General features: G+C 41.9%; 1 protein-coding gene across 1 annotated transcript in view; it reads right to left on the minus strand.

Annotated features, from left to right (window-relative positions):
- Positions 1-2,134: 2,134 nt before the first annotated feature.
- The window catches only part of EXT2 (exostosin glycosyltransferase 2), a 157,702-nt gene continuing 145,830 nt past the window's right edge, over positions 2,135-14,006 (minus strand). The window contains exons 12-14 of the mRNA XM_010592111.3: positions 12,507-12,635; positions 10,264-10,346; positions 2,135-2,899 (exon numbers count right to left, since the gene is read on the minus strand). Of these exons, the coding sequence (XP_010590413.1) occupies positions 2,761-2,899; positions 10,264-10,346; positions 12,507-12,635 (351 nt within the window). The 3' untranslated portion in view covers positions 2,135-2,760. The remainder of the gene's footprint in view (positions 2,900-10,263; positions 10,347-12,506; positions 12,636-14,006) is intronic.

Raw genomic sequence — 14,006 nt, forward strand, 5'->3', positions numbered from 1 at the left:
CTTGACATTCCAGGTGAACCCCTCCCAGCTGGATCCCTGGGAGTGAAGGCAGGGGCTTCATGTACACATTTGGGCCAGGGCCAGTCAGGTTCGTCTTCTTTACAGGCCAGTAGGACATGATTTCTTTAAAAGCGTTTCTTAGTCTAAAACCAGCTGTTGTCTGCTGTAGGCCAAAATGGGACATTTTAATTAGCATTATTGTTCTGCTTCTGAATCCAGGCTCTGTGGCATCCCAGGGGCAGGTGATCCCAATCTAAGCGATGGGTGGGGCCTCGGAGGCCAGGCTTTTGCTTGCTGGTTTTGCAGCTCAGAGATGTAGGAATAAGAGGACAGAGTCCCTAGGCCCTGTGAATCCACAAATCATGATCACATGCTACATTCCTGTCCTGCATTCTACCTGTGGCCTGCACCACCTATCCGTCCAGAGGGTAGGACGCTGTTTTGAGGTTTAAGTGCCTAGGGTATAATACTCACTCTATAATTATAAATTATTTTATGCTATTTTGTGAGGTCTAGCCTCCAATATTTCTGGGGATAGTGAGGTACTTTAAGATGAAGTTTTAATGCCCTTAGAAGTCCAATGGCTCCAAAGAAGGTGATAAAGTCACATCAACATGGCTCCTGGGGGCTCCCAGTGACCTCAGATTAAAGAGTTCCCCTTCCAAAATCAAAGAGCTAATATGGTTAAAAGAAAAAAAAAAAAAGAACAGAGAAAGAGGGAGAAAGTAAAGAGGCTGACAGACTGACCTACTAGGCTGAGGGTACAATACTGAGGTCATATAACATACAAGCAGTGTTGGCACAGTCCTTGGCTTCTGGCAGGGCTTCAAATGTTAGCAGCCACCCCCCACCACCATACACACACATGCATACCTGCCCCAAATCTTGGAAGACAAGCTAGAGAACCCTTAGAAAGGTTAGAGCTACTCACTGTTTTTGTCAGCTACTGGTATCTGGTTAACAACAGAAATCTCTTTCTCTTGGTTTCTATCACACCATCCCCAGTATTACGAAGATGAGGCCAAAATGCCGTCCCACATTCCCTACTGACTAGTATATCGTTATCCAAATCAAAAGTATTTATTAAGCGCCCATGTGTGGAGCTGTCATACGTTGAACCAATCACAGACAGCTTCAGTATCTGCATCTGTGGAAGGAATGAAAGGGACGAATGACCGCTCATCTCTTCCAGCTCTAACAGCCAATGGTTCTATTGCTCCTTAATAAGAAAGGGGAAACTCTAATGCCTTCCACTTTCAGTTTTTCTGCTTCTGAATTTTTTTCTCTAACCTCTTAATGTCTGTGGGAACATATTTGAGGTGACTTTTGTCTGAGGCAAGTTTAAAACCTCCAGCATAGTAACTGCTCACCTTCATGTCACTCAGCAGAACAATGGTGGTGTTTTAGAGACTTCGACTGACATACAACTAGGTTTCAGTAATTACATCCACATTTGAAGCAAAGGGTTATGTATTTTTGTATTTCGGGGACATATGTTATGGCTAAAGCCCAAACTGTGGCTAATCTTAATACTAGAGCCAGATAAATCTGTTTTGAATCCATACCATTTAACATTTGCCAGGGTAGATTTGTTCATCAACTGGGCTTAAAGAGGTATAATTCACACGTGTGCAGTATTACTAAATGGCGAAATTTAACAATTTAAATATACTGACAACTTTTGCCATGCAGTTGTTATGGCAGCATTTAACATTAGCCAGAACCTCCGTAGCTAATGTTAAGTTTATACCAAAAGCAACGAGGGAAATTGTGGCATCCTCTTGGGGTGGGGGTCATGACTCCCTCAACTTTTACAACATGGTCCTAGCTAGAGTGACTCAGTGTATGGCTACTTGAGGCCCTTTGTTTTTCCCTGAGAATAACTATAACACATAGAATGGATTAAGTCAGGAAGCAAACGGATTCCTCTGGAGGGCTTTAGAGTCATCCACTCCTAGAATGTTTATAATTTGGGGACCTTCCTGTGGTTGATACACATAGCACCAGGCAGTCCTTCTGGCTATATGTCTTTCCTAGCATGAGCAGTAGACCGTCTCAAGGCCAGAACATGAGGTTAAATATACAATTGAAGAAAGATGATTCTTTGGACAAACAATAATCAGTGCTTAAGACATAGTAGAAAAAGGAATAAAAAATACATTTAATCATATCAAAAAGCCAAGTCAAAGAAGAATAGTTCATGGAACTTATAGGATTCCAACTCAACAGTCAGTACTGTGTTCCAAGTCCCAAGGCATGTATTAAGTCCCAAGGCATATATCGAATCCCAATACCATGTCTGGATTTTGTACCACATTCTAGGCTTAGCTTTTCTTCCAAAGAACTCACTGATGTGAAATAACTAAAGGTGAGGTACCTCTGACATAATTTCCCAAATCTAAAATTGCCCGACAGCATCTTCTTCTCTAGCAGTCTTACTGTCAGTGAAGTTTCCTTTCAGACTGTTATACTGAGAGTGAAAACAAAGGGAGCCTGAGCTGGATTGAAATTCATACCACAAACAAAGCCTTCCATTTGGCGCTTTCAAAAAGAACTCACTGAAGATCACATGGAACACAAGGATGGAAGGTGCACAGCTCAGGAGGCCTGGATATTCCTTCCAGGTTCCTGTTCTTGAGAAAGATCTAGTACGTCAACCTCCCACCCTAAAATTCCCTGCCCTGATATCAGAGAGCTGAGGAGGCCTTGTCCTCTTCCTGTGTCCAAGCTTAACCTTCAGACCTCCACCAGCGGCATGTTTCATAAACTGCCGATGTTGGGGAAGCTCTTCAGTTTCTCAGGGAAGTCGTCTTTGTACAGGACGGGGTCAGCTCGGTGTTCTACCACCTTGAGAGGCATTGTCCCAAAGACTGAAGCAAACTTGTTGATGCACTCAGACCTGTGGGGTTTGGGGAGGCGGGAAAGGAGTTTGAGGTGGGGGTGGGAAGAAAAAAAAATGTTCAAGAGGCTGAGGGATGAGAGCAAAAATACATAATGTTCAACATCAGCAAAAGAAACAAAGTACCCCCAGCTTGCTCCTAGGTTCTAAAAAGGCTGGGACGGTGTGGATACATGAAGTAATCTGGGGTGCTCTGACTCTAAATTCAGTGGCAGAAAGTGAACAGGGGATGCTGTTGGGAGGCCATGGGTCTGCTAGGTCAGAGTATCTTTTTCCCTCCCCCTCAAATTCCAGTCATTCTTCCAGCTCAGTATAAGCAGGCCTTAAACCAAGGTGGATTAACTGCCAACATTTCTTAACCCCATCTCTATCAGCTAAAGAGAAAGCGAAGAGAGAACAAAGCCACTGAGATCTGAGCTTCAGCTCACTGAAGTTTAAAAGGCAGACAGGAGGCAAGAGAAGACCAAAGAAGATGATGAGGTGGTGAACCAAAATGTCAAACAATAAACACTTCATTCATTCGCGCAACATTTATTGAGGGCCTAAAATGAAATGGCATTCTCTGGGAACTATCAGTCAACTTTCTATGAAAGCTGAAGTTACATCACAGGAGTGTTTTCACAATTTTAGCCATTCCCTTGTTAGAACCAGCAGCAATAACCAACAACTGTGGCGCTGCTGGAGGAGGGGAGAGGCCAGTTTCCTTACCTCCCCCCAACTCCCTCAAAAGCCCTGACAGCAGCCTCCTCAGAGGTGAGCAGGTCAGGTACTTTGTGGTAAATGGTTCTGGTCAACTGGGCCAACTGAGTGTGACAGTTGGTTAATGAAGACGCTTCAGCATCAGACCAGAAGGAAAAAGTAAGCCTGTAAAAACCACTTATGAAGTCAAGGGGACCTCAAGGATGGATTCAGAAAGGTCAATACTCTCTCCTCAGTCAGGCCCATGACTCCTGAGGGGGTTACAATAAGAACAAACTAATCTGGCAGAACCATTTATCAAGAAAGAACTGAATTTCAAGACATGGACCAGAAGTCTCTTCTCTCCTCAGCGAGACTGTAAGCCCTGTTTCAAATTATTTTAATCACCAAGTTTTTATTTGATGATGGTCACTATCAACTCCTTTCACCTGGTCATTGTATTTCTAAAAAAAAAATTGTTAGCACTTCATTTTGAGCTCTTCTAGCTAATAACATCATCGTCACCATCACCGCCACCACCAATCAACAATGAGTATTTATTACCTGTTACAGGCTGCATTAAAAGTGCTTTATATGCATTATTAGTTCACTGAACCCTCATAACAACCTAATGGCGTAGGTCCTACTATTATTCTCATTTTGCACTGGGAGACTGAGGCACAGACAGGTTAAGTACCTTGTCCAAAGGCCAAACAACTAGTAAGAGGAGAGTCAAACCCAGGCATTCTGGCCCCTGAAGCTAAGGTCTTAATTATGACATGATACAAATTTATTTATTAACATAATTCTAGGGCCCAAGAGGAGGGGCTGGAAAATAACAGTTGAGCATCTATTAAGTGCCAACAGTTTACATATGACCTCATTGATTCTTCAAAGTCCTCCTGAACAGTTGGGTTTATTATAGCCTCATTTTATGGATAAAGAAATTAAGGCTCAGAAAGGTTAGGTCACTTGCCCAAGGACCCAGCATTAGTAGTAGAGCTGGGTTTCAAACCTAGGCTTGCACTGGCAATAAAGCCTTTGTTCTTTTCATCACACTCTACCATAACCCATGGCCATCATGTCGACTCTGACTCTACCAAAGCTTGCCTGTAATTGAGGTTCCCTCCTGCTGGCAGTCTTTTGAGACTCAAGAGATGGTAGCATAGGTTCCAAGTTGAGGGAAGACTGAGAAAAGACTGAGAAGTTTTAGCAAATATTGAATAACAGCCCCATTACCACCTCAAATTAGGGGGTCAAAGCAGTGCCAAGCAAAGTCAAATCTCTCCAAAGTTTTACTTTTGACAGTTGTTCTGCCTGTAAACATGTACAGATTCTCCTAGTTTCCAGTGATTATGCAAGTAGACTCTGGCCAGCAAAGCCCAGCCATACCCAACACAGACACTAGCGAGTATGTATTAAAGAAGAAGCGTAGCTCTTGGCAGAGGAGAGTGGCTCTGTGGCCCTGTGGAGAACACTGAGAACAATGTCTCCTCTGTAACTAGATCTGCCAACAGGGCATGGGCCACAGGCAAGAAGCCACTAGAGCTCAGGCCAGCAAGAAGCCACTAGAGCTCAGGCCAGCAAGAAGCCACTGGAGCTCAGGCCAGCTTGACTTGTTGACAGCTGCCCCAGGCTAACCCAGGTCTAGTGAGTACCTCTTTTTTCTCCTCACAGCCTGAACTGGAGAAGAGGTTGGCCCACTCTGAATGGTAAAGGTCCTTAACTCTCCTGCCAGATAATGGCAGTGTTTCCTACTTTCTTTTCACCAGGGGATCTGGGCTGGGGAACAGGTCAGGGAAGATAATGAGTTTGGCTGGTTGCTGGTAGCTGTCCTGAGTTGTTCTGTCAGGCATCCAGCTACCTTGTCAGTATTGGTTTTCCAATCAAGTATGAACACACTAAGAACTGCCAAAGTCCAAAGACTCAACTATTTTTGAAGTGATGGAAAGGTCTGCTTTCCTTTCAAATACATACCATTACCTAAAGTAACCAGGGGCCTTTAGGACTAATGCTAGGGAAACTGAGAAGGAAACTAACAATACCAGGGCTTTCATGTATTATTACTTCATTCATCCCAAGCAGACAGCACAGTGCTCAGCACAAAGATGCTCAGTAAATATTTGCTGAACCTATAAAGGGACACTGTAATTTTATAGATATTGGTATCCATCCCTATTTTAGATGAAAAAATTGAAGTTCAGGTAAGGTAAGTAAATTTCCTTAAGTCAGACAGCTAATAAGTGACAAACTCATAACTTGAACAAAGACTGGCCTGAATCACAATCCGAGGTTCTTCTTCTTCAATCAGAACTTACGTCTGTCATATTGCCCTGACCTTGCTGAAGCCACTGGTCAAAATCAACAGCTACAAATTCTTCTGGTCCTGAAAGACCTAACAGCAGATCCTGGAAATGGATGCTGGGCAGTAAAAGCTACTGTCCTATATAACTGAAATTTCAGGCCCCAGATGCCCAAATATACGAATAAATAAGCCTTTTGAACCACAAAACCCAATGCAACACCATAGACTTATAAACTGGTTAATTTTCACTGTCTTGTGCAAAAGGTGCCTTCTGCAAAGGAAACTATTAAAAAACAAAACATAAATAATTCTATAATTATATCTACATCTCTCAGTCTAACTCAAACCCAAAAACCAAAGCCACTACCATCAAGTCCACTAACGGCAACCCCATGTGTTATGGATGGCGCAGAACTGCTTACTCCGTAGGGCTTTCTTGGTTCTAATCTTTACGGAAGCAGGCCTTTCTTCTGTGGTACTGCTGGGTGGGTTTGAACTGACAGCCTTTAGGTTAGTCGTTGAGTGCAAGCCATTTGTGCCACCAAGGGACCTTTTTCATTTACCCAAGATGGCTTAAATCATGTCTCCCTCCCTCCCAATCTAAGCTCTTTATTTAATAATTCAGCAATTCAGTCTTTAATCCAAACAGTTTTGCTCTTGTTCCAAATCTATTTCAAGATTTCTTTCCTTCTACTCTCAAATTTCTCAAAGGGACAGTCTACATTCATTAACCCTACTTCCTTATCACTGACTCTCACTCTATAACCCTTTGGGTCCAGCACTTTACGAAATTATATTTTTCAAAGTTACCAATGGCCATTTGATCCAAAGGTCTTTTCCCAGTCTGCATGGTCCTTGCTTTTCCCTTGCTTCTGAGCACTGCAGTTCCTGGTTCTCCCCTGGCCCCAACAGTGGCCGTTTCTCTGTTTTTAGTTCTTCTTTCAAATGTCTCTTAAATGTCAGAATTTCTCAAGATTCTGCCTTGGCTCTTCTTCACTCAATCACTGTCTTGGGCAGTTAACTTCCAAATATCTATCTTTGTTTTAAACTTCTTTCTAAAGCTCTAGTTCCACATTTCTAACTGCCTGCTCAATCTATCTGCATATATTTCAGAGGGCAAGACCCCCATACCACCTACCTATTGTTCTCCAACTTCACCCATGGTTGACATCTCCTGTTTTCATTAATTATACTGGTAAAGGTACAACCATCCACCTCAACCCCTTCCGCAATTAGTGTCTCTTTCTAACTGTGTTATTTCTACTGTTAAAGGTACTGCCTACCATTCCTCTTGACTTAAAATCTAAGTTATCCCTGTTGACTCCTTTTCCATAACCTCCCATATCTATCCTGTCAGAAACCAAGTTCAAGCACATCTTCCTCTGAGATAAAAAATTTCTTGCAATTTAATTCATCCCTTCCTTTCCACGTTCAACTTAGTTCAACAGCCTTCTAACTGGACTTCTTTCTTTAGTCTCTTCACCCTTCATTTCATCCTATACACTGCCAAATTAATCTCAAACCATTACTTTGAGCTACTCCTCTATTCAAAAACCATCTATGGTTAACCATAGCATGAAGAAAAAAGTTCAAGCTCTTTAATTGAGGATTCAAGGCCCTTTGCAGTCTGGCACTAACAAGCCAGAACTCTATGCTCTCGCCAAACTGGACTTGTTATTGTTGGGTACTGCCAAGTCAATTCTGACTCACAGAGACCCTACAGGACAGAGTAGAACTGCCCCATAGAGTTTCGAAGACTGTAATCTTTATGGGAACAGACTGCCAGGTCTTTTTTCCCACAGAGCCGTGGGTGGGTTGGAACCACCAACCTTTTGGTTAGTAGCCGAGTGCTAAACCATTGCGCCACCTGGTACTTGCCAAATACACCATGTCTAGGCATCTTTGACTACCCAGCTCCCCCTGCTTATAATCTCTTCTTGTCCAGAATTCCACCAGTTGGGATTCTAGTGGACTTTGAAGGCTCACTTCAAGTGTTACTTCTTTTACAAAAAATTTTCCTAATAATCAAGCTAGCAAGAAATTACTTTTCTCTGATAAATGACAACACTTTGAGCTGCCCTCATGGTACTTATCATACATAGTTTTGGACTACAGTTATATATAAAACCCATTACCACTGAGTCGATTCGGACTCACAGCGATTCTACAGGACAGAGTAGAACTGCCCCACAGAATTTCCAAGGTTGTACATCTTTATTGAAGCAGACATCATTCTCCCACGGAGTGGCTGGTGGGTTCGAACCACTGACCTTTTGGTCAGCAGCCAAGCACTTAACCACTCAGTCACCAGGGCTCCTTCAGTTATATATAAAGTCTATATACATACACACACACACGTATGTATACATATACAGCCTCTGGCTGGCACAAATGGTTAAGTGCTCCACTATTACTCAAGAGGTTGATGATTTGAACCCACCCAGAGGTACCTTGGAAGAGCTGGTGATCTGCTCCCAGAAGGTCACAGCCTCGAAAACACTGTGGAGCTCTACTCTACACACAAGGGATTGCCGTGAGTCAGAACTGACTTGACGGCAACTAACAACATGGTAATACTATGTTTAACTTTCTGAGGACACATAGCCTCTTTGAACCTCAGTTTCTGCATCTGTAAAATGGGGCCAATAATCTGATTCACACCTAAAAACATCTAGGCAGTTGCCTATTCTATTTCAAAGGTCTCCAAAGAGGAAGCCTCCACACTTCCCTTAAGTTAATTTTTTTAGTGTTTAACAATATCTAACTTAAATCTCTCACTGCATTTTAAGGTTCTTTACATTTGTTACAATCTCAGTGGTGCTAGAGATGAGTTGTTTAGCTTCGGCATGAATTTTAAGGTTGCTATCAAGTCAACTTTTCTCCCCACTCTTCCTTTCCTGGACAATATAACTCCACCATTTAACTTAGCCTAAATAATAGCCAGAGTTTCTGAGTGGTATAAACAGTTAACGGACTTGGCTGCTAACCAAAAGGATGAAGGTTCAAGTCCACCCAGGGATGCCTCAGAAGAAAGGCCTAGTGATCTACTTCCAAATACTCAGCCATTAAAAAACCTACGGAGCACAGTTCTACTCTGACACATATAGGGTTGTCATGACTCAAAATCAGCTCAATGGCAACTAGTAATCAATAACCACTTAGCTTAATATTATGAATTCTCCCCAAACATAGTGAATGGTAGGTTTAAATAACAGTTCCATGTACTCCAACAGGACTACAAGTGGGGTCTCCTCAAAATGAGCTACTGCAGTTAATACTACCACCTGAACTATGTAATAGTTATGATACTGAGCACAGATTATTTCCAAAATTATATGATTTCACATAAACAGTTAATGAAAGTCATATCCTTGGAGTAAGATATTTATATATGAAAGAGAAAAATAGATTATTTAGAGAGCAAGAAGGTATAAAGCCTTATACAAGAATCCAGACCAACTGACCAACTGTCTGTACAAAAAACCCTCCAGGCCTGAAGGATTTTAATATGGCTGATAGATTTCAGAAATGGATGCTGCAAGCAGATGCATATGTAACCTGGGGAAACGTGCACTATGTATCTCATTCTGTAAGGCCATTATAACACTCTCTGAGTACACTTGGTCCCTTGACAATAGTGTTATTGGGACAGATAGCTTGCTGTCTTGTGTAAGAAGCTGCCTTTTCAAGAAGTAGATTTGATACAGGTGCTTCAAAGCTTTGGGGAACAAGTGAGAACCAAGGTCTAGTACAAGATTATAACGGTCTTAACAGAAGGCATATGCCTCCCATTCCTTTTATACTTCCTGCAAGGCCTAATATTACATTCCATACAAAGATATACTTGTTGAAGAAATGAATGACTAGAAAAAAAGTGAACATTTCAGAGCTGCCCTGTTCTTCTCCATCTGAAACGTAAAGAGCTTTGTTTTTAATTCTGTTCTTGGCAGGTGTTTTAGTAGTGCCAGCAAAGGTAATTTGTCTCTGGTGGGTTTGGTTTAATTATTTCCAATCAAGCTTTCACTATAACGCGGACATAGTAGCCTTAAAACCAATCCAGTATTTCCTTAGAATTAACTACCTCCTACTCAAATGATCTTAGATGTTAACTGCTTAGTCCATATGGAGAATCTGACTTCTGGAGCTTAAATCCACCTATATTTTAAGACCCTTCCAGCCATTACAAATTAAGTGAGTAGCATTTCAAATTAATTCTTTGGGTGACCTAGGCTTGAACTAACCCAATTCCCACAGTGCAAAAAAAGGTGACTATGGCTACCAGCTGCTGTCCTTACATCTCCACCCAAGTCCCATAAACAGGCCCAAGGCAGGAAATAGGGATCAGAGGCTTGGGCTGCCTGTTGGTTAGAGGCGCACTCACCTCTCCACCATGTGTGTCTGGTCTAGCGAAAGTCCGTCAATGGCTGTGCACTCAGGACATTTGAATTTCTTCCGTGGGGTTACCTGCCGGAGGAGCACAAAAACATTCCTGCTGTCAGTGCCAAGGACAAGAAAATCGTGCCAGGGATGCTACTCTACATGATTCTGTGCTGTAAGCTGAGATGCCTGCCCTCTCTACATGCACACAGGCGCGTGCGCACACATACACACCTCACCATTCCTCCATTCAATTCTGTCTGGCTCAGCCAACGGCAGGACTCACAAGGGCCCAATAAAAAGGGCTTGGAGGGCTTTTGCCTGCTGTAACTGGAAAGAAGTGGTGATGACAAGCGCCTTAATTCCTCTTTAATGACTGTTTTCTCACTGCCAAGGTCCTTGTATAAACACCATTTGTTCTTGCAGCCATAAGGGCGATGAAATACAGCTTCCCATAACTTTCACCGTAACCTTAGTTCCAACAGGCGTTCTTTCTCCTCCTTCTAGCTAATGGCAAATGCTATGAGAACACCGTGCTCTTGAAGATGCCAGGTTATTTTTCAAGTTCCCTTGAATCAGGGAAAACATCCAGTGGTCCCTTACCCTCTGAATCCTTTGCCCTTACTTCCCCACCCCCTTCCAAAACTTAAACTAACCATTTTTCTAGCAAACCTGGAGAGGGCTGCTCTTCTAACCTAGTGAAGATAAATAAACAGTAAAGGGATACGAGGGGGAAAAAAAGCTAGATAACTACGGCAAGGCTAAGACAAAGTAGAACTGTCCAAAGGATTTCCAAGGAGTGGCTGGTAGATTCAAACTGCTGATCTTTTGGTTAGCAGCCAAATGCTTAACCACTGAGCACCAGGGCTCCAAGAATAGCATATAGACCCTTAGAGTTACCATTCAGAGGAAGCAGCCACAGATAAAAATATATTGAAGCATGTCAAAAAGAGAGTGCCTGGGGAGGTCAGGTTCAGAGACTGCAGATAGCAATTTTTCCTCTCAGTCACTCTGGCTTAATCTGACTTCTCTTCCAGTTAATGGCAGAAGGAATCATTGGGGAATGCCATACTATGCTTCCAGTATAAGCTCCCCTGGGAATCTGGCCTAGGAGCTTTGCCCACTTTCACACAGGGAATTCTAATCCAGAAGGAAGAACAGGTCAAGATGTTTCACTCATACAAGCGTGCTTTCTCTACATAGCTAGGGATCTGATTTAAGCAAAGTCTGTGTGTCAAGAATAAACAGATGTACATTATGGATACAAAGACCATCCTTATGTACTTATGTACTCTCAGGTTTTAATATGTTATGGGAAAGGTACTTTTAAAAACTGGTAATCGATATTTAAAAACAATGTCTAGGACAACTATAGTTACCTGATTGTACGAGATGTACAATCTTCTCAACATCTATAAAAAAAATGGCTACCTTAAGAAAGGTATAAACTGAGTCCTTCAGCTAACAAAAACAGATGCCAAATTAGCTCTGAGAATAAATTAAATTTTCTTCTAAAACACCATTTATGGATTGTCTATCACAGCCTTTATCTGTGATACTGAAGGTTAAAAACTGTCACTAAAGAAACTAGCAGAACCTAGCTTCGATTTTACACTGCGAGACAGTCCATCACAGACTCTTAAAGCAGGGCTTCGAACTGGTTCAGTCATGGCCAACAAAGCGAAACCAAAACAGACCCAAATTTCTTAAAATTTGGATGATCTGGACCCATAACCAGAACGGGAAAAATTATGGGTTGAAGCCCTGGAACCAGTGACTCGGAAGAGGTGTCGTGAGCCTTTTCAAGAGCCTGATGTGTGAGACTGGATTATTGCCAGGACTGAGGGGAGTGACACACATTCCAAGTGGCGCTGCTGGCGGCCATCTTTGAGCAGGGCACCACTGTTTCTGACTGCAAAAATCTGACCGGCGAGAGATTTAGTTGTTATGTAACGTGTATGCTGCCCTTGTTTTCTAAGAGGGAGATTAAGTTTCTCTCAGGGTTTCGACCTATAATTTTTCCTGTTACTGGTATGGTTCCACTTCACCCAAATTTAAAAAATTCGAGTCTGTTTTGATGTCGATTCCCAGCTGCAACTGAACTAGCAAGAACCAGTTTGAAGCCCTGTCTTAAAGCTAAAAGAGAGCTTAAAGTTTATCTAGTCCAATACTTCATTTATAGTTATGACAACTTCTCAGGTTTAGAGAAACAGAGGCTCAAGATCACAAAGCAAGGACATCTCCTACCTTGATGACAGCTTTCCCTGTGACATTCGCCACCAGGAAATTCATTGCAATGTCTTCACAGTTCATATGAGCATCCACCCAATTCTTGATATCCCCAGGCATTTTGTAGGTATATAGGTAGTTAAAATACTGTTAGGGGAGACAAAAAGAAAAAAATTTAAATAGCAGTTCCCTTTGGCTGATACGCAATGGGCAACCTAGTCATGGCATAGAGATAAGCTCTCTCTCATAAGATTAATCACGAGGTTGTATCAACCGAAAGGGCAAACAAAGTATGAGAAGGCTTTAGGTCCAGCGGCCAGGCATCGTTAATATGGTCATTCTCTGCTCCTGTTAGCAGAGGAGAGGCATGATATGAAGCTCTGGTAGGATGCAGTGCCTCTGGATTGACTAAGGCATCACGCATTTAATAAATGTTGTTCACAGACACACAACGTATTGTCTTCTACTGAATCCTTCCCAAGTCACAGTATTTCGTCCCTGTGTCCTATCTTCTCTCCACGGATTGCAAATAGAAAGAGAGAGAAAATAATATTGGGGCAACATTACAAAGGTATGTGCTTTTTAAAGTAGAACAAAACTGAGGCAATTCTGAAATGACCATAATCTACATGTATGAAATACACAGAAACTCATGGACACCAAAGAAACACATACATAGCCTACTATCACAAATCTCAAGAATTATAAACTTTAGTTTTTTTATTTGCCAGGAATAAAAACTCACTTCGGAATCTAGGCCCTGAAAAATATGAGGGCAGCAGTGCTAAGCTCACAACAGGCGCTCAATATGAACAGAGCTAAATTAAAGAACTGTTCTAAATTGAACAGATCTTTCTCCTGACATCAGTTCCTTATGCCACTACTGAAAAGTTGGTACTATTTAATTAAACCACATACTCCCAGGCAGCACTCTTATCATCAAACTGAATAGCCTAAAATCAAAGGCATATCTTCCAATCACTCCCTAATAGAAAAAGAGTCAAAAGTATGAGCTCGCATTTCTCAGAAGGGAGCAAGTGCAAAGACTAATAAATACATAAAAGGAATTTCAACTTCACCACCAAAAGGTTGGAGGTTCAAGTCTACCCAGAAGTGCCTCAGAAGAAAAGCCTGGGGATCTACTTCCAAAAAATTAGTCACTGAAAACGCTATAGAGCACAAGTCCACTCTGACACTCATGAGATCGCCATGAGTCAGAGAAGACTTGACAGCAACGGGGTTAGTGATCAAATTAAAGTTAAAATAGTAAGATATCATTTCCACTTATCAAAATAGCTAAGTTTGAATTTTTTTCCCCCACAAATTTCATGCAAAGGAGGGTAAAGTAAGATAGTCAGTTTTACATTTTGTTGATGGGAGTGTAAACTGGCATAAATGATATTGAAAACAACTGTCAAATATATATTAAACCCCCCAAAATGTTCATACCCTTTGATATAGTTAATTCTGCTTCTAGGAATCGCTCATAAGAGTTATAAATACAGTTATGAAAATAGT

This window comes from Loxodonta africana, chromosome 7 (assembly GCF_030014295.1).
Source record: "Loxodonta africana isolate mLoxAfr1 chromosome 7, mLoxAfr1.hap2, whole genome shotgun sequence".
NCBI classification, from domain to species: Eukaryota; Metazoa; Chordata; class Mammalia; order Proboscidea; family Elephantidae; genus Loxodonta; species Loxodonta africana.